This window comes from Rhipicephalus sanguineus, chromosome 2, assembly GCF_013339695.2.
Source record: "Rhipicephalus sanguineus isolate Rsan-2018 chromosome 2, BIME_Rsan_1.4, whole genome shotgun sequence".
Taxonomy (NCBI): Eukaryota; Metazoa; Arthropoda; class Arachnida; order Ixodida; family Ixodidae; genus Rhipicephalus; species Rhipicephalus sanguineus.
This window is the reverse complement of record NC_051177.1, coordinates 229632019-229652300: the sequence shown is the minus strand read 5'-3', so window position 1 is coordinate 229652300 and position 20282 is coordinate 229632019. Positions and strand designations below refer to the sequence as shown.

The window sequence follows — 20282 nt, the reverse complement described above, 5'->3', positions numbered from 1 at the left end:
GGGAGGGGGGAGGCTGCGTCACTCGACGGTCGACAGCGCACGCACTATCTGGAGGCACCAAGAGACGGCTCGTAAACTTGCCGTTCACGTCCTCTTCCACAGACGCAAATAATTTTTTTAATATATGGGGTTTCAAGGCCAACTCCGGCGACTTTTAGAGGTCAATGGATCTCAATAAAATTCGCTGGGCACGCTTCTTTGCACGTTTCCATCATTTATGCCAAATTACAGGTTGTAGATATACACAGATTCCTTCCAAATGAATTTTATAGATTGCCCTGACTCTCCCAACTGGATTCCCACAACTATTGGCAACATTGTGTGTGCGACGTCATTTGCAGCAAAGAGACGGAAGTGAGGGAACAGAGGTGCCACTACATCGTCTGCTGTCCACAAGGCAACGATCATGTGTGTTGTTTGGCCAACGCTTCGTTGGTTCGACGCGCGAATTTCAGTTCGTTGTGGGCCTGCGTGCGATAGATGGCAAGTGGTTTCGCATTGTGGTTGCATTCGATTCCCCGTATAATTACCGGAACAGTCATGAAATACTTGCAGCTAACGATTACCCTTCGTCTCGATCTTAGTGTTTTAGCTAGCAGTGCCGGTTTACTGCACGGAAACTGTGGTATTATCGTACCGGCTGAAGAGTGCACATGCGTGAACACTACGGTAATGTGCTAAGCGTGCACATTACCGTACGGAAACACTTTCCATAACGTATACAGTATGCACTGTGACCGGACCTAGCGCGTCGTGCGAAAGGCGGCTTGTACTGGGCTTATATTAAATTCGTTTGGCCCTGCCAACGCGACATTAAACGCCGCTATTGCCATGCACTCTTCCCATAGCAATATTAAGAAGCTTTAGTTAGTCCGCAAACTTCTCAGCAATAGCATTTTACCCGATCGCGGCCCCCCAAACTTGAGCTGCCCATCAGGTGGCAACATCTGATGGTAGAATGCGCAACCAGGCAAGCAAATAACTACGCAGGTGTGTCCTACTCCATCGGAAAGGAATGGCGATTTCAGTTGGCCTCGATGTGCATCCGAATCACAGCTGTCATTTTCCGACAGGCTTGCGTACGTGACGCGGTGAGTCACAGACATGGTTGCGATGGGGTCCCCTGAGTATAGTGCCCTGAGCATCTGCTCTTTGCCACTTTCGCAGCTTTCATACTCCGCGCTGGTGGGACCGGCATTCTGCCGATAACTTCCGCATAATGCTCGAGAGATGTATTTGGGATATCATCTGGGCCACACAATTTCGTTGTTTTCAAATTTAAGAGCACTGTCACAATACCATTGTATGAAATCAAGTCCACTGCATGAGCCTCAAAAACAGTACGATGAAACAAATCACCTACGTTTGACTGGCAAAAAAACGCTGTGAAAGCTGTTGTTAAAATGTTGAGCGATTTCATTAATCTCTTTTATAGTAGTTCTGTCGACCGTTATTTCATTGACTGGTCCCTTATTTCCACTTAAATACCCCCAAAATTTTTCTGATGTGCTTTCAAGAAGCCAGGCAGTACCGCCTTAATGTAGTAAACTTTTGAACTGTGGACTAGGCTTCCCTTAAGTGGACAACCATGGATTGAGATAAGCTACTTTTTTGGTGTTCAAAGGCATAGAGTTTTTCATTTATTTAACTCGAAACAAATTGAGAGAGAGCATCTTTATTTACAAGGTGGCTCAGGAGAGGCGCCCAGGATGCCCAGCACATGCCGTGCATTGGCCAGTTTATTGTGAGGGCTGCTTACAGCTACAACACATTATGACTTAATAAAGATTGCCTGAAAGAACAAACATCTATTATGCTATTTAATTACCCATCGTCATTACCATGATCTCTCAAGTGCAGTTGTGTACCTCTCGTGTAGCAGCCAAAGTGATTGCGGGGGCAGTGAGTGCACTCGCTCAAAATGACACTCAATTTGCCAGTGTGACCGAGGTATATGCTGAACCTTGAGGAGCTTTACTGCAGACGGTAATAAAATGGGCCCTTGTCAGTTCTGCACATTGTGTGGTCATTCCCGCCCGTTCCACAGTTTCCCAAGCTATTTTCGGCTCCAACGCAAAATTTGAAATCCCCAACTCCATGCAGTGCAATAATACAAGGCTGTTAGAAAAGTATCCGACCTTTCGTGGAAGAAAAAAAACTGGCATAATTGGAGCATTGAAAACCTAATCCCCTTGGGACTCCACACACTCCCAGCGGTGCTGCCATTGTTGGAAGCATTCTGAGATGGCCTCTTTCGGAATGGAGTTTAGCTCAGCTGTTGTTGCAGCCATAATGTCCTCCCTTGTCTGAAATCGCTCTCCTTTCAATGTTCTCTTGAGTTTGGGAAACAGCCAGAAGTCGCAGGGGGCCATATCAGGAGAGTAAGGAGCCTGTTGAACTACAGGAGTCTGACTTTTCGCCAAAAAAGTCTGAACCAAGTGTGAGGAATGTGCAGGAGCATTGTCGAGATGGATGCGCCAGTTTCCTGTTGACCACAACTCAGGTCTCTTGCGCTGCACAGCATCACGTAGGCAACGGAGGACATCCCTGTAGTACTCTGATGATTGACCCTGTGGTGCGTACTCGTGGTGTACCACACCGCGGGAGTCAAAGAAAGCACTCAGCATCACTTTGACGTTGCTGCGCACTTGGCGGGCCTTCTTTGGTCTTGGTGACGTGGAATGCTTCCACTGTGACTGGGATTTGGTTTTTGGGTCAGTACCCGTACACCCAAGACTCGTCACCAGTGATAATGGTGTTCATGAAGTTAGGGTCACTGCTTGTGAAATCCAGCATGTCCTGTGAGACTTGAACATGAAGTTAGCTTTTGCTCCACCGTGAGCTAGAGCTGTGCACGGGCCGTATTTCCGAGCCCGAGCCCGGCCCGGGCCCGCTGACTTTGTCGAAGGCCCGCCTGAGCCCGACGGCAAAGGGCTGCGAGCCCGCCCGGCCCGGCCCGACGTATGAAAACACAATCCCGGGCCCGGCCCGGCCCGGCTTTTTGAAGGTTCGCTGCGAAAACAAAACATCGTTTTCCGGTAATTTGGCATTTTATTGAGCATATCGAATACGATAAAACGACACACGACGAACAGTCTCTAATAGAGACTGTTCGCGGCACTTTTGCTATACAAGTAGACGGCCTCATGCCAGCAACAATGGAGTTCGCTCGCCAAAGCCGTCACGTGTATGGGGTATAGGCTTCCCAAGCAACGCTTAGCGGCGCTCCTGGATGGATGGATGCTATGAGCGTCCCCTTTATAACGGGGCGGTGACATGTCTGCCACCAGGCTCGAAGAAGAAAAAAAAAAGAGCTTCCTTGTTCCATGTTGGCCTAATACCTTATCTACATTGATTAAATCTATGTTATTATACCAAAAAAATATAAATTCACGGTCTATCTCTCTGCCTCTTAAGGCAGAATGACCTTATTTTTCCCCCATTATTTATTTTGTTCTTTATCTCTACTTTTCTGCCACCAATACTCTAATCGTCTCTTACTTATTTCTATCGCGGACGTGTTCAGCTTTCCATTGTTGTCCCTAAAACCCAAGGCTTCATGTAGACTCGTGCCCACACGCATACCTGGGTGAATATCGCCCTGCTGCTCTTGACAGGCAGCGCCATCTCTGGCAGAAAAACGGAAACTGGGGTGTTAGCAGCGCGCGTTTTCCCTTCTCTCCACCACGTTGCTGCTCGCTTCTGTGCACGTGCAGAGCTCTCGCGGTGCACTTTCGGCGCCTCTCAATGTACCGCTTGCAGTGCGGCTTCAAAAGGATTTTCAAGCTTGACTGGCACTTCCGAAAAGCGAACTTGATAGTATGAGAAAGGCTCGTCAATCACGTTAACGGTGAAGAGCAGACGATCGACGACAACCACGCCCGACTCAAAGCGAAATGCATTTCCCAAGTCGCGATTACACCGTGTAGGACGTATACCTCGAGGTAAGTCTCATTCTGTCATGTTAAAGATGAATAATGGTCCACATGCACTCCGAAATGAAGCCGTACACGATATCGATGTTCTGCGGCGTGGACTACATGTCATATGATTGTTGTTTTGATATGGCATGCTTACAGTAGCAGCCGTGTACTTTCGTGAACAAACATTTGGGGCGTGCGAAAAAAAGATTATACGGAAATGGCACTGCTTCCTGAGAAGGTTAGTCAAGTCCTCCGTGCCGCTGGAGAATCACGCGCCGATTAAGACGCGAAGGCAGCTAGCTGAGCTTTAACCACTGTGAAGCAAGATGAACTGCTCGCCTCGTTTTTTCGGCTCTCGCGTCATGCTTGCAGTCTCTTTTTATGATATCGACTTGACAGGCGTATAAAACCTGTTGCGTGAACGCGGATAGAAAATCGCACAAAGTCCGAAGGTGGTTACTTCAAGGTTGCAATTGCAAAGCATGTATTAAGTGCCAGTTATATTTAGCAGCTTAAATATATATCGCCCCAATAAAGTGACAAAAACAAAGCAAACCTGCAGAACGATGTCAAAGCTTGCTGAAAATGCACAGACGTCCGTTCCGGCAGTGATAAAGCAGCCTTCCCGACGCGTGAAATGCAGGCGCCGAACTTCTGACAATGTGCGGAGTTCAGTTGAATTCAACCAACCGCGCAACGCTAACGGTATAACGCGAATGTGAACGTTCAACAACGACGGGTAGGTCTCACGAGCACGGGGAATCAAAACACAAAGTTGCTTCACCTACAACCGTAACTGGACTTTAACAATGCGAGAAGACAGCGAGTAATCATTACTGTAGTCGCTGCGTGCATGCGCCCCGTTACTTACCAATTCAGGTAGTCGGAACGAACGAAAGCGATAAACTCAGACAGCCAAAATAGAAGGCGAGACAGCGCTGTCAGCTATCCACGCTTGCCGCCTTTATTTCTCGTGCGACATGCCCGGGAACCGATACAGTTTAACACGTGAATCGTGTGCCTTGTCTGCACTGTTGTGGCTGGCCACTAAACCGCAATACTTCGGACCACGCTTGCGCTTCCGCGGGGTCGCTTCTGCCATCGTGGAAATGCGCAGCTTCGCACAGCAAGCCTCTCGGTTCAACGTACCCAGCTGACGGCCTCCCAGTTACCCGCACCGAGAGAAGAACGCGTGCGCACGTGCGCTACCACTACCGTGAAAGGGGCTGAGTCGGCCGCGCGAAGGTTCAGAGCTTTCCGACAGAGCCGCAGCGCGGCTGGCGCGGCGCTGTCGTCGCGCCGCAGACTTGAGCTTGGGTTCCCTATGCCAATGCAAGCGTCAGCTTGCACGAAGGCGATCTACGTCGGGTCGCTCGTCGCTGTCGCGTGCATTTTCACTCATATGGGATTTGGCCTTAAATCTAACGCGGAACAGTCGCATGGCGCCGTCACTAGCTCAGGTGGTGCTACTTCTCTGTTTGTTGGAGTGCAACAGAGGCAGGGCTTTACCTGCTCCCCTTTTGTTTAACGTAGCAAATGGAAAGGAAAAGCGGTAAAGGGCGGTCGCGGAAAAGGCGCTGTATGCGTGCTGGAAAGCAATTCCAGCTCATTCTCTATATTTCGGGCTTGAGTCGGGCTTCCCGCCGGGCCCGAGCCCGGCCCGATAAAGCTCCAAGTAGTCCGAGCCCGGCCCGGGCCCGAGGTGAAAGTATGTCGGCCCGCCCGAGCCCGGCCCGCGGGCCGGGTCGGGCTCGGGCTACCCGGAGCCCGTGCACACCTCTACCGCGAGCAGTTCCAGCACGAATTTCGCGGCAACTCTCTTCATGGCCAAATCTTCGGTCATAATGGAATGTGCAGAGAAAGTGCTGATGCCCGCCTCTTCCGCAATTTCCCAGGTAGTCACACAACGGTCCCGCATCACCACAGCGTTCACTTTGGCAATGACCTGGTCATTTCGGCATGTTGATGGCCAACCGGAGCGTGGCTCGCTCTCCATTGATGTGCGGCAGTCTTTAAACCGGTTGTACCACTCCTTAATCTGTGTGCGGCTCATAGCGTCATCACCGAAAGCCATCTTGATCTTCCCAATGGTTTCCACTTGGCTGTCGCCCAGTTTCTGGCAAAATTTGATGCAGTAGTGCTGCTCCAGTCGCTCCGTCATTTTCCTTGCAATGAAAAACCAACGTGAGCACTGCGCACGACCTCGCTCAAACGCTGCGTTCCAGCGACTGACGCTATTGGCAGGCGGGAAAAAATTTACGCATGCGCACGAAGGTTCAAGGTCCGCTGATGCAAGCGCGCTTGTTTCAAATCCATCAGGTGCTCGCAAAAAAAAATAAGGTCGGATACTTTTCTAACAGACCTCATATGGGGGCTAACATCTTCAAACAAAAAGCTTTGCAGGAGCCTTTTGCAAGGAAATGGTTGCACGCACAACCTGTGAAGGTCCAAAATAGTGAGTGCTTGGTTCAGCATCTTGCAAAGGTTCAGAAGAACACTCTCCTGAACCACTTGTGTGCTCGCCTTAGCTGTGGGTGCTGCAAATACATAGACATCACAGCGTGGGCACAACCCAGCAATATTTGTACACCTACCATTCATTAGACATCCATGTGGGAAAGGGAAAGCCATTTAATGAGTCAACAAAATCATGAACAAGTCTTTATTCTAGCATTCTCTCATCCACGTGTCAGCACTGATCACACATACTGGGTGCAATGATCTGTGGCTGCCACAATTACCAAAACAAATCGCTGAATAAGTCTCGGTCCCCATCCTGCCTGCCCTCGTACCTCGAAAGTCTGTGTTGCCAGTGTCATGATTGATATGTACGGCCCATCACAAGCTTATCACACTCTGCCTTGCCAGCTGTTATTGGGTCATTGGGATGCCCAGTGGGATAAAAGTATCTTTTATTTAGACAAGAAAGATCTTTTGGACGCGAAGCAGCTTATGGCGGAGTTCAATCCAGTGTGCGGCGTGACCACCCTTACTGCGCATGCGCAAACCCTCTCTCCCACTCTTCTCCTTTACGCAGGTGTTCGGTCGCCTCTCCTATCCCGCACTGCAGCCGCGGCACAGCATCTCCGCCCACGTGATGCGCCAGCGCATGCGCGTCCCCTCCCCTCTCTCTCCTCTCCTACGCTCCCCTCCTCGCACGCACCTCATTCTCTGCTGCGACACGTAGGCAGCAGCGATGCCTCCGGCGTCTTGATGTGGCACAAACGGCCAATCGCCGCCTCTGCACAAACGGCCAATGGCCAGCTCTAGACGCGGGGCGTTCGTGCTCTCCTTCCCTCGCTGAAGAATCCCACGACACCAATGGCATGGACTGCAGAGAGGCAGACGCACATGATCTTGCGACTTTGCGGGAGTCGAATACCTCAGACGCCGGCAGTTCCACGCAGCGGGAGCTGGATGGAGACTGGAAGACAGTGCTGATTCTATGCCAGAGGAAGGCACAGGCTCGAGAATGCAAGAAAAAAAATTACACCATCTCCCGCTCAAGCGAACCACCTCCCCGCTGCTTCGCATCCACACATGGTTCCCTTTAGCGGGAGATGGTGTAATTTTATAAAAAATCCCATGACACTCAGGCTCCTGTCATTTCCGCACACAAACTCTACATCGAGGCAGACATACTTTGCTGCAGCCAAAGTGGCATTGAAGATACTAATTAACAAGAGCTAATTAATTAACATTTTAATTATTGACTTTAACGCAGTTTATATTACGAAGTTGCAGTCTGTGAAAATTTATGGCATGCCCATTTTTTTAGAAATCCCGGAGGTTGCCCATAATTTCAGATATCGAATTTAAATGGAAACATCGAAACTGACCTCACCCTGTGAAGACACGTGGCCATTTTGTTGCATCATAGCTGAAATTCCTGTGACAAGGAAGTGATGAAATTTGCAGCAAGGCGCTTATCAAGATGTGTGTGATTATGAGTTTGGCATGCAATGGACATTGTGCAATGTGGAACCCATCAATGCTCTCTTTGAAACTCAAAGCAAATGTCCCTCGAGGTAAAGGGCACTAGTGTAATTTTGCTCACCCCGAAGGGCATCGAGTGCTCATCGCTATGGGCACTAACTTATCGCATATTCGTCCTCAAAATGTGTTCCGAAAGTGATAAGGTCCTCGACAGAGAAAGGCAAGAAAGATAAGGACTGCAGATGTCAAAAGAGGAATCTATGGCAACAAGCCAGGCTCTCATCATGCGGCACGAACACACTGCAACCAAATCTTTTTGCACCCCTAGTGTCGTGTCTAGAATCTGCACGTTTTGGCAAGTTTTTATGGCTGTAGCTTCCTCCATTCATGCCATCTACTGTGCTTAAAGCCACATTTGACACAGAAGCTGTTAATGTGAGTAAAGCACCCAGAATCTGACCCCATTTTCTATTCTGTGGGCATACGAGAAATAGGGCCATTTAAATATTCAAACGATTTGAATAAATGACTAAATGATTATTTATATCAGTCCCCCAATCAAAGCAACATCTCTTAGTAGTTTCTAAATATTTTATACTCTTGAGTGTATTCGACCAGATGTGAAGCAGATAAACTGCATCTAATTCAGAGTGGCAGCCTGCTCAGAAAGCCACACTTTTCCGATTAAAAAAATGACTCGAAATAAAATGCTGGTTCAAACACATCATTTGGGAGTCACTATTGTTATGCACTATTTACAAGTGCACAACTTGTGCATTCTCACCAAATTAAATAGAAAACATAATTTAGGTTATGCCAAATATTGTATCTGAAGTGTGGATCAAATGCAGCATTTGCAAAAATAACAATTCAAAGTAGTCGTGGTATTAACCTTTACTACTAGTGGGTGATAAAAGCATTCAAACATGCTTTGGAGTTTTGGAGCAGGTCTGGTGCAGGAATTCTCCATTTTGGAGCCACAGACATGTTTCGGAGCAGCTCAAACAAGTTAAATACAGCTATACCAAGCAAAGGTGTTGTTCACTTGAGTCAGTAGACCCAGGAAAATTTCGAGAATGGAGCGACAGCTCAACATGAATTCTATGTGCTCATTTTGTGCTTTTTTTGCTGTAGTGCTGATACCCACACTGAATTACTCTTCCTAACATACTCATTGAATATAGTGGCAATGCAAAGGTTGCGGAGGATAGTGAAAAATAATAACAGTAACTTAAACAATCTAGGACTATGTTGTCTTTCCACGTGACAAAACAAAAAAATATAAACATGAAAACCATCATGTGACCAGTGGCGGATCCAGAGGGGGGGCGGTAGGGGCGATCGCCCCCCCCAAAGACTGTGTGACACGCCCCCCCCCCCCTTCCCTCTAGTGCCTGCGTCCACCTCCTTTGTCGGGTTGCCCCGGCTACCACTGCCCAAACCGCAGAGGAAGCCGAATGGCTAGAGCGTCCGTTTCCAATGCGGAAGCTACCGGGTTCGATTCCCAGTGCCGCCGGACACCCGCCGGTTTTTCTAAAGAGTTGCCCCAGCCTGGCAGTTTGTGTTCTGGGCACCCTAGATGGTGCCCTCGTCTTTACTCGAACTTCTTTCACCCCCTTTTCATGTTTTCCAACGAGGAGGAGCCTCTGTTCTGCTATTTTAATCCGCCTCCCCTGGACAGGAGGGTTGAGATGTTCTTCTCGACTAGAGACGGTTAGTATCCTGTTTCTCTCCTTCTTTATCCAAGAATTTCATCTCCTCAACCCCCTTGCTTCCTCAGCAAAAGGGGGTGGCAGCTTAAAGGAGCATTGACACAAAAAGTTTGGATCTTGTTTTTTATACGACTCACTTATTACGGATGGAATGCTCGTTTCCTGGAGCGCGCGACGGTTAATTATTTGTAGATGGTTTTATAGCGCCCAGCCGCAGTTTCGGTTTCAGAGAGCGCGGAGTGAACACAGAATAGTTATCATGTAAATAGTTATTTTGTATCGAGAGGGCAGCCGCCGTACCGCAAAGAGACAGCGAGAGACACACTATGCGACCACCCTCCCTCCCTGGCCACCCCACCGGCTACAATGGAATCGAAGAAGCCGGCCCAGCGCGTCGTCATTCCATATGTGCTGGGCATCAGTGAACAGCTCTCCAGGGTATTCGGAAAAGCGGGGGTCACAGTAATTCACAAACCGGAATCGACGCTCTACCGCTTGCTACCGAGGCCGAAAGACCGACCATCACCAAGGCGTATTCTACAAGGTGTCGTGTTCTGAGTGTCCAGCCAGCTACATCAAGTGTTGCCCGGAGAGAATACGCCAACACAAGAACGACGTCAGGAAGATGGAAGCGCAGCGCAGCGCTCTTGCAGAGCACTGTGAGAAGCACGACCATAAAATCGACTTTCACGGCGTTTCTGTTCTAGAAACAGAGAGGAATCTGCGAAGGAGGCTCTTGCTCGAGTCTCCGCACATTCAGCACACACCAGCAAATGTGAACCGCTCGCTAGGAACAATGCCCCCAGTATACGTTCACGGCCTCCGAAACGTGAGGGAAAGGGAAAGCCGGAGCCGTGGTGAGAGAACAAGACGCGACCATGCTTCCAAGACCAACGCAGTCACCCCCTGAGAAAGGGACCGAATCGATCCCGAAACGTTGGGCTCTCTTCAAACTGTGGCTGGAGCAATTTCAACTTCCTAAAACATAGTTGACTACGTGAGTACACAAAACCGCGTGCACATGCGCACCGTGTCGTCCACTCTTTTCAACGAAGGCTTTTGTAAGTATGCGTGACCCCCCAAAAATGCACTGCCGAGGCAAGGACATCAGCATTTGCACTCCCGTGCAAGTGTGCCCCCCCCTTCCCGTTCAAAAAGTCTGCTAGGAGAGAGAGCTCGCAAGAATCGTGACAGCCAGCACAAACTCGTTGCGCAGGTGGTGGTTGATTGGTTACACGAAAACCAAAGGCGAGCTTCGCGTGCAGTGGCGCTACACGCACTTTAAAATCGATTTTAAATATGTTCTAGGCGATATTATCCATCGATATTTCGTAGGTGATGCGTGTGTGTCTACCCAAATCTATCCCACAAGTTGTCTCGCCTTCAAAATTTTGTGTCAGTACTCCTCTAACAAAGTGTCCTTGCGGCGTAAGGCAAGACGCTGGATTGCACACATCGCTGACATATCTGAACCAGAGATGCTTATCACAACGAAACAAAGCCTGTAGGAACCTTTGGATTGTTCCCGTCGACGGGATGAAACAGTGTTCTTCCCGTCACCGTTTTTTCCGGCATTCCCAGTGCAGCTTGTCGCTTGGCACGAAGTTGTCCCTCTAAGAACTCAAAGGTAAGGGGTTCTTGAAACGATGCACCTGCAGGTATTAGGCTGCCGAAGTTACTAGAACTGCCGCATCTTGCTAAAACGTTATAGTCTCACGCGTGGTCTCACCTTTCACTCCTTTCTCTCTTTGTTCTTTCGGCGAAAAGCATGGGAAAGCTTCCACGGTCAGGCAGGTAGCCAGGATTTTTTTCGGGGGGGAGGCAGGGGGGTGTCAAGGCGTAATTGTTCGAAAGAAAGTCTTTCCATGGCAAAAAGAAACAAAAAGTTGCCCGCGAATATAGGAGGCTGCACGAGTTTCCTACGTGCCTACGTGCCTGTCCAAGGCAGCTGCAGGTTTTTCGGATGGCATTCTTAATGCTGTAGGTTTGACGTTGCACTGCGCTTCTTACAGCGTAGGAGTGAAAGGAAAGTGGCTGCATCGCCTTTGTTTACGACAAGAATTTCCACTCTCAAATTTGGCGGGAAACAGCGGTGCGCATTGACAAGGCACAGGCGGCTGGTGACTGACCCACCGTCCTGCGAGTGTCTAGACGCGCGCGTTGCTGCCCGAGTCGTATGAATCTGGAGACTGGTACTGTGGTGGCCACTTGACCCGTCCCGGCGACACAAGGTAAGCGTAGGTCACGCACAAATATATAGCTTGCATTTAGAACTTTCGGTTTGATATCGTCCCCCGTTGATTCTTTTGTTTCTGAGTTCAAGAAGACTTGAAACGTGCATATCATTGCTAGCTGCAGTATTGGAGATACCAGTCACGCCAGTATTCAGCCAAGTATATCCTGCAATTTGTCGTTATTAACCTGTTCAGAGCAGCCAGGAAATCCGCAAACTGACTACAGTGTATCTTTCTGCAGCCTTTCTAATGCAGTTACGAGGAATGTACGAATATCCTACAGAATCCGCTATAACACTATGATTGAATTAAGTACTTTTTTCTTCAGTATATTTTTTCCACGTGTTAAAAAACTTGAAGGTATGTTTTCCAAGATATGTGAAGGAATATGAACATGAATTGTTTCTTTTGCATGAAATAAACGCTGCCCACGATTTTGTGTTCGGAAGTTTCAAAGGTACTGAAGCAATGACACACTGACTGAGATAAATTTTCTAAAGTACAAGCGATATGTCGCACGCTCATATATTCAGCATCTCTTGCTCATGCTCAGCCCGATATAATGTTAATACGCACATTGCGATTTATTCTTTCGGTTACAATGTGCGCAGCTATTTTTTTAAGGTATTGTGCAGAAAGTCACTTGCAAGGCTTACGTAAATATGCGTAAGCACTGTGGCACTTGCTAATTTTCGTCGTCTGTGATGCTGCTGCCGTTCTGCTTTGTCGTTGCTGTCTTCGTTTTACTTGTTAAAACGATGCGACGTACGCGTGGAGATGAGCAAGTGGAGCAGTGCTTTATTTATTTTGAAGCACTCTCTACAATAAATAGTTTCATTTGCAAACGGCACATGCGCAGCTCCGAAACCACCTCCCTACACTCGCGTGCCTCCCCTGGTCCGGCTGTCAGAAACGCTATTTCTTTATCGGTTAAAGCCAGTGACGGTTCACGCACGCATTTCTCTCCTTGTTTCTTTATCAAGAAGGCTTCTAAGAGCCGCCACTCGTGCCTTGAAAGGTTTGACCTCGCTTCTCAGCGACTGAAAACGACCTGGAGTGGATTGAGGGAGAACAACAACGGTATTGCGGTACCGCTCTTCCTTTCTCGCTCGTTGTGCTTTCGCCGCTGCTAATTGTGGTAAAGGCACCCCAACACCACAAAAGCTTTTGTCGAAATTTACTGTGTGGTGTCACGCCTCATTATTGCCTGTCAGCCCATGCATTCTTAGCGATCCACCTATCGTTCGGGAGACGCACTAGTGCTTTACTGGAACTGGGAGCGGACGAGCGAGAAGGAGCGCTACCGTAATCCCGTACCCTATTTGTGTACCGTGTTTCTGCAACTTGATAAAGTCTCTAATAGCGCACCGTGCACCTGCCGTGTCGTCTCTGCCGTCTGTTCAGCGCCATACGGATGACTTTTGTCCAAACGAATAATCCGAGTACAAGTGCTGACAACGCAAGGTCAACGAGCCTCCTAATCCCCGGAAGGATCATGAGAGATGGCGGTCCTCAACCTCTGAAGTCTTGCGCGGTCAACGGGACATTGAATTTTGAAGTGCAGGTGTGTGCTCATCATATTATGACCCTACGAAGGTTCCAGGATTGGTGGAATCCTGGTGTGGTGACAGCGTGGAGAGAGGGAAAATGGGGTGGACCTCAATCTGCTAATTTAATCCGGTGCTGGAGCACCGTGCCTGTTCCCTGTGATCTGGATAATGTAAATTACTTCTATAGTTTTCCTCCTTCCATCAACTTATCCTGATGACTGCCCGGCAAGACACGGACCCGTGTTCGCACCGGCCACGCAACCCGATTTCTAACAAAGGCTTAGCGCAGCAAAATGGGCATATATCTGACGTGTGGTAGCCCGTAATTTGTAGTAATTCTTCCAATTTATTAAATTAGAAAACTGATTAGGACAAATGAGTGGAACCATTTTAAGTACAAGGTAACAGTATTTATGCTGTGATGGGGTTCTTTTAATAATCGTAACACTAAAAACAAAAGTGAGCCCCCCCTCCTCCTCTCCAGTTTTCTTCAAGCGACCGCCCCCCCTAAAATGAGTGGCTGGATCCGCCCCTGCATGTGACATGCATGCCCACGGTAGTGATAAGTAAATTATGCCACCGATGTGATGTCATATGCAAATATTATGAACTAGTGAACATTTTCAGCGCGCCACTAGGAAACAAAAGTAGACATACATCCACCTACGTCTTTCGTTTCCTAGTAGCGCACTGAAAAATTTTCGCTCCGTGCAACCAACTTACCCTGGCTCTTCATGCAGTACATTGTGTCTGCATGTGCAAAACCGGTACGCGGCCTCACATGATTAGAACTGTGCTTTCACCAGAGAAAGAGACACTGTCCGATCGCACCAGGGCAAAAAAAAATAAGCAATTTGCTTTCTGAAACACTGCAAGTGCAACTCCACCTTTCCAGACTGTTGAAAATCGCACTTCAGGACAATAAGTGAAAGTGGGCACCGACACATAGCAAAAAAAAATAAAAAATTGCGGCTCCTTGTTGCCAGCATGCGCCATCTGCAACGTTCAAGTTGACAGTAATGCTGTCTCTTAGGTGCCGGCATATTTTAAAAAATTATTAATATCTTAGAGGTTACCCTTTTTCATTAAAACAAATCTCCACACAAAAGTGAAAGTACATTAAGTGACATTATGAGTAATTTCTCAACATTTTCTGCAACATCTGACACTACATCATTTAAATCAATGAATGTTCACTGAAATTATCTACACAAGGAAATATTCAGCAGGGGTGTGCAAATATCAAATTTTCAACTCAGAAACTAATTAAAAAAATTAAATACAACTGGAAATCAAATCGAATGTTTTTCAAATATTTTCAAATAAAAACAGTACCTGTATTGACTTCTGCAAGAAATATTTTCTTTCCCCAACCAGAGATGAAAAGGCAAAATTGTTGTATAGCAAATAATGTACAGGAAAATTACACACTGTACAACACTATGTGCAGTTATTTAATGCGGTCATCAAAGCTGCATCCAGGAAACAGCGACATCGTCGTGTAAGACAATGAAAGCAGTCACTGAATGGAAACACTAGTGTTTTATATTGTGATGACAGTTTATTCCTCCAAGCATGCTACCTCATTCGGGAGCAGCAATGACAATTGGCTCGCATGATGTTCACTGCGGATGCTTCATTGCAGGTTAACAAAGCCTTATGTTAAGGAATTTCTCTTTCATTCCGCAAGGGCTGCCACCTGTTTCAGGGGTTTTCTTCACTTTAACTTAGGCACCCCGTTGCAATGATTGGCTCGACCTCAGACACATGCCATTTCGGTTGCTTTATCAGCTTTGACCAGAGTCTTTCAGAGCTTTTCTGGTCACGAAACTCTGCCATATATATTTATTTATTTATTAGTGTAGCCGACATCGCCCAAGCGGGTATTATTGTAGGGGGGAGTCCAAAACAATGAAGTACACTCGCGCCGCTGTGCCTATGCAAAGCACACGTCTTGTAGTGAAGAATAAAATGCATCTGCGGGAAGCACATACGCATCCAACTTATTCCACTCACGAATAGGAAAAAAGGATTGAGCAAAAACACCGGTGCAACACCTTATTTCACGGATTTGTTTTTTAATGATCATTTCTACGTGATACATAGTATGGGCTCATCTTGCATAAACTTTTGTTAATACGAGCTTCATCACAAAAAGTGTTGTAGAAAAACTTTAATTGCAAGTTTGCAACCTAAGTAACACTTAAAGTTGTCATTGCCACTCACAAAGTGCGCAGCACAATTCTGTATGCACGCAAGTTTATAGATTAAGAGTTTTACCACGAGGATCCCATACTGTACAGGCATATCAAGGATACGTCATACATTAGTGCCATTGTCACAAAAGTCGCATATGATTAACATTGCCTGCGCATAATGTCCTAACGTACGCCATTAAAAGGGTTTCTTTTTTTTTTTGTCACTTACGCCCAAGGCGAAAGGGCTCTAATTCTTCGCTAAGAATAGTGTGCCGTAAGCGTACGCGCACCGCTTAGTGTGTGTTAGCGTGGGCCGTAAGACGAGCATCCGAGCTGCTCCTGATCATCTGTCTTTGTTTTGTCTATTTTTATTTTGTCTATTTTTGTTTTGACTGCTTGCCGTGAAGGCCACTGCCAGCAGAGCATGAGCCGTAAGGCGAACATCTGAGCTACGTGGGTGATTTTGTTTTGTCTAGTATGGAACTGCTTGCCGTGAAGGTCACCGCCAGCAGAGCCGGAGCCTTAAGACGTGCATCCGAATTACGTGTCAGATCATGTGCTTTTGTTTGTGTTATGTCTGAACCACCCGACGTTGTGTCCGAGCCACGTTGCAGATCATGTGCTTTTGTTTTGTCTATTGTTAAACCGCTTGCCGTAAACGTCACCGGCGGCGGAATCTGAATCACGGGACGTTGTATCCGTGCTACGTCTTAGACCGTGTGCCTACGCGACTGCGTGACTGGTGTTTTGTCTGTGAGCTACTGGTTCGCCCGTGAAGGACACCGAAAGTGAAGTGTGAACCATGCCCGGTAGCAACCAGTGCCTACGTGACTGTTTCAAGGATGTATCGACACTACACTAGAAGCTGGGACCGGGGGCCGGAGAAACGTATAAAATACGGCCCCATCCGATGCTTCATCAGTCTGCTCTGCGCCGGAGAAGAGATCCATGCTGGGCAACTCCCGGGACACAACGCAGCCACCCATCACCCCCGGTCATCGTCGAGCCGCCGCCGACCCATCTCGCTAGCTTCGACGGTCGCTCATGAACGGCGCCGGTGTTGAAGGACTCTGCTGCGCCCGGTTACGTATGTCAATCGCTTGACTTAGGGGACTGCGAACTCTAATTGTTGGTTAAGCTCTTGCTGTTTGGTCTTCCATCCGATATTGCTCATTGTCGCTACATATTTCAACTTTCATGCATGCTACCCTTATTCGGAATAATTGTAGACTGTATAACTATAGTCGGGTACAACTTTAGAAAAAAGCGGCATTTGCACCTCAAAGGCGGATGCACACGCGCTTCCACCAATGGGCGCGCGCTCTAGACTGACGTCACGAGCCGGACGGCCAGTGCCTCCGCTCAAGGAGAAGAAGCGGGACTATTTCTTTGCCGCGGAGGCAATCGGCTGCCGCGCTTCGGTCATATGGGCGGGGCCTCTCCTTTTTGCTAAAGTTGTACCCGACTATAATTCACCTTTGTGTTCAAGATAAATGTTCGGTTATTGTGGAAGTATCTTTATCTTTGTTTAAACGCATTATTAAATCTTGGTGTTCTTTGATTAGAGAAGGCCCTTGACTCTTTCATACCGGCGATTGGCGCAAGCCATACACCAGAGGCCCAAACCCCATGCCACATCTTGGGAGAAGCTTGTGCTTCGGCCCCGAGTCGTGACAGCCATACAAAGCTTCTTTAGGACTTTTTGGGGCAGACTTGAATGAAATTTAACACACCATTGGCTTTGCCAGTTACATAACCTATGTGCTTATTCCAAGATAAATCAGCAGACAAGTAGACACCAAGGTATTTAAAATGTTCAATGCAGCCTAGTTGTGCTCTTGACAAGCTATAAGAAGAATAGAAGGGTTTGCGTTTTCTGTTAAATCTGAGGAAACAACACACTTATTTACATCTAAATGCATTTTCCATTTTTCGCACCATGTCGCCACAGTGTCAAGACCACATTGTGAAACACAAATATCATCCATATCATGCAATCATCTGCGTACAGCCTCATGTTTGATGTCAGCATCTGTGACGACAAATCATTAATACAGACCAGAAAGAGTCAAGGACCAAACACCGAACCCTGTGGCGTCAACGTATGAAGAAGGAAGAACCATTTATGAGAATAGACTGTTTTCTACAAGAAAGATAATCGTTCAACCAACCAGGCAGACCTAAAAAGGATAATTCATGCAGTGAGAGAGTGTATGGAACAGTGTCAAACGCCTTCTGAAAATCTAAACATACCGAATCAACTTGATAACCCTGATCGTATCAACTTAGAACATCATGAGAAAATTCACACAGTTGTGTAATACATGACAATCTAGACCTAACACCATGCTGAAGTGTGCAGAAAAAATTATTCGTTTCGAAGTGCTTTATATATAATACTGCTACATATTATGTGCTCAAGGGTTCTACAGCACATGCTAGTGAATGGAATTGGCCTGTAGTTAAAGGCATTATCTTCGGTATTGGCACAACATTTGCTAGCTTCCAGTCGGATGGCAGCTTCTGATCATGAAATTGTTGGCCTTTCAAGGTCCCGCATGCACCCTGCCATAACAGTGCAGGCTGTGCGAGTACTTTGCTCGTAGTACTTGGGCAACATTTTCGAACTGTTGCAGTGTCTCCCATAGTGACATCAGAGTTGACTTACGAAAGGATCCTCGGTAATTATTTCTGGGTGCGAGCCTTATGATGTGCTCTTCCATGGACCTTTCACCTGCACGAAATATCTGGTATTTACTTATTTCTGCGTGAAAGGTTTCTCCAACCACGGAGAAGTTGCTAAAACGATACCTTACCGAAACATTCGATGCAACCCTGTCTGTAATTAGTGTTCGGCGAATGGGCGAACCGTTTCAAGAAGTGCCAGATCATCTCGTAGTCACGCTACAGGCACGCAATCTTTTTTATGCGTCGACATTTTTGCCTGCTCGACTTTCCTACAAGGAAGTCCACAGACAGCGATTGGTAGTTACGCGTTAACGCAGCTGCCTTCTAGTTTCCTCGTCGATATGACACCGTGCATTTCACACCCAGCCGACAACGTAGACAGAAACGAGAGCCGGCGTCACGAGGCAGCTCACTAATCAAACGGGTGGCTCCGGTGAAGCCGAGATCGACACGGCACAGCGCTCTTGACAACAACCGCGCTCACATGTCGAACGATCACATGCTGCTCACCCTGCAGGCGGAGCCGAGGCTTCCGGGCGCGCTGACGAGCCGCGTCCACAGCCCCATCACTCTCCGTCACGCGACGACTGCTGCTGCTGAGCTGCTGCGTGTTCTGCTGCTCAGCTGCTGCGCCCGACGGCAGAGACTCTGGCGCTGTCGGCGGCGTCAACTCTGCCCCGTACACATCCACGCAGATAGGAATCTTGCTTGTTTTCCCACGCGTTTACTCGCTGTTTAACCGCAGCGAGGCGCACATATACTTGGCAAATAACTGATAATCTGTTCGTCAAGAGCGCGCTTTAACACGTAACTCAATGACGCCATACTGTAAGGGACACGGTTAAAGTGAGCTAAAACACGGTCTAACACGCACGAGACTAAAAAGCCACCTAAACATCGCCCAATGTTAGCGGTGTAAGCATGTTTCATGTTGGCTACCTTGTGCTGCCGAGCAAAACTAGCGCCGTGGTGTACCCAGAAATTCCCTAGTCAAGTTGATGAGAGCAACGAGAGGCCGAGTTGAAACTTGAAGTTAAGAGGCACTTGATGGCGTGTCTTCTTTAAAGGTTTTGTGTATCTGTGTCATGCTTTGTTGTGTTACCTCGCGAGTGTTCGCTTAGAAGTGACTGAGATTGCTAAGACTACCAGTCAGTTTGGATGAAGCGCGAAAGGCAGGGACAGAAAAGGCACACATACAACCACACATACTGCGCTACGTGAGGGTGTATGTGTGCCTTTTCTGTCCCAGTTTTTCGCGCTGCTCCCTTAAGTTATGTTGAACCAACTAGCCAACAAGTTCACTCTTCGATGTATCAGTGGTGTTCCGATGTAAGCGCCTGGTATAACTCAGTGCGCTCCAGAATGAGGGATTTGCCTTGTTAAGCTTCACCGCTGCACAGTGGCGTTATGCCAAGAAAACTAAACGTCACGCTGTGAAGCTCTTCGTCGCCGAGGAGGGTTCGCTGCCGCAGAGTGGTTGATAAAACATTTACGGCTTCGAAGCAACTTAAAGGAATCAGTCATCTCACGAGACTGTCCGAGACGTGTGAATATTAAAGCTTGCAGGCGTATTTTCCATTTGTAATAATGGATATATCGAATAATTTCGCGATCCCCTTCGAATTCGATGTGTCCGACGATCGTCGAGTGAGGTGAAACTTGAGGCACTCGAGAGCGTGCGTTGCGTTAAAATGTTTGTGTATGCCCTGCTTTATGTTACCTCGCGAGTGTTCGCTTGAATTTATACAGATTGTTAAGACTATCAGCAGAGCTAAGAAATCCATCATCTGCGCATTTATTATTTGACCTGAAATATAGCAGCTGCCGTTTGAAGTAGACGTCCGTAGCGGCGTCTCGTCGCAATTGTGCAGCAAGTTCACTATGCGATTACGCTTCCGGCCACCTCATTCATTGGTATCTTGTAATAATCTCTGTTGGCATAATTAAGTTTCTCCATGACACTATAAGCTATTCCAAGAAGTGGCTTGGTCTGTTCTCTAATGTAGAGGGTTGCGGCTAATTCGTTTGCGTGGCAGGTAGA

The 20282-nt window shown here is 47.6% G+C and overlaps 1 protein-coding gene across 3 annotated transcripts in view; it reads right to left on the bottom strand.

The window, feature by feature from the left end:
* Nucleotides 1–18969, bottom strand: part of LOC119384154 (transmembrane protein 53) — a 108612-nt gene extending 89643 nt beyond the window's left edge. The window contains exons 1-2 of one of the 3 annotated variants that reach the window (XM_037652445.2): nt 18752–18850; nt 18222–18287 (exon numbers count right to left, since the gene is read on the bottom strand). Coding sequence is in view for 1 of the 3 variants with exons in the window: in XM_037652443.2 (XP_037508371.1) it covers nt 18752–18808 (57 nt within the window). In the remaining 2 variants the exon portion in view is untranslated. Of the gene's footprint in view, nt 1–18221; nt 18288–18369; nt 18504–18751 lie in introns of those variants that run through there. The other 2 variants (XM_037652444.2, XM_037652443.2) reach the window with 2 other exon arrangements.
* Nucleotides 18970–20282: the final 1313 nt, after the last annotated feature.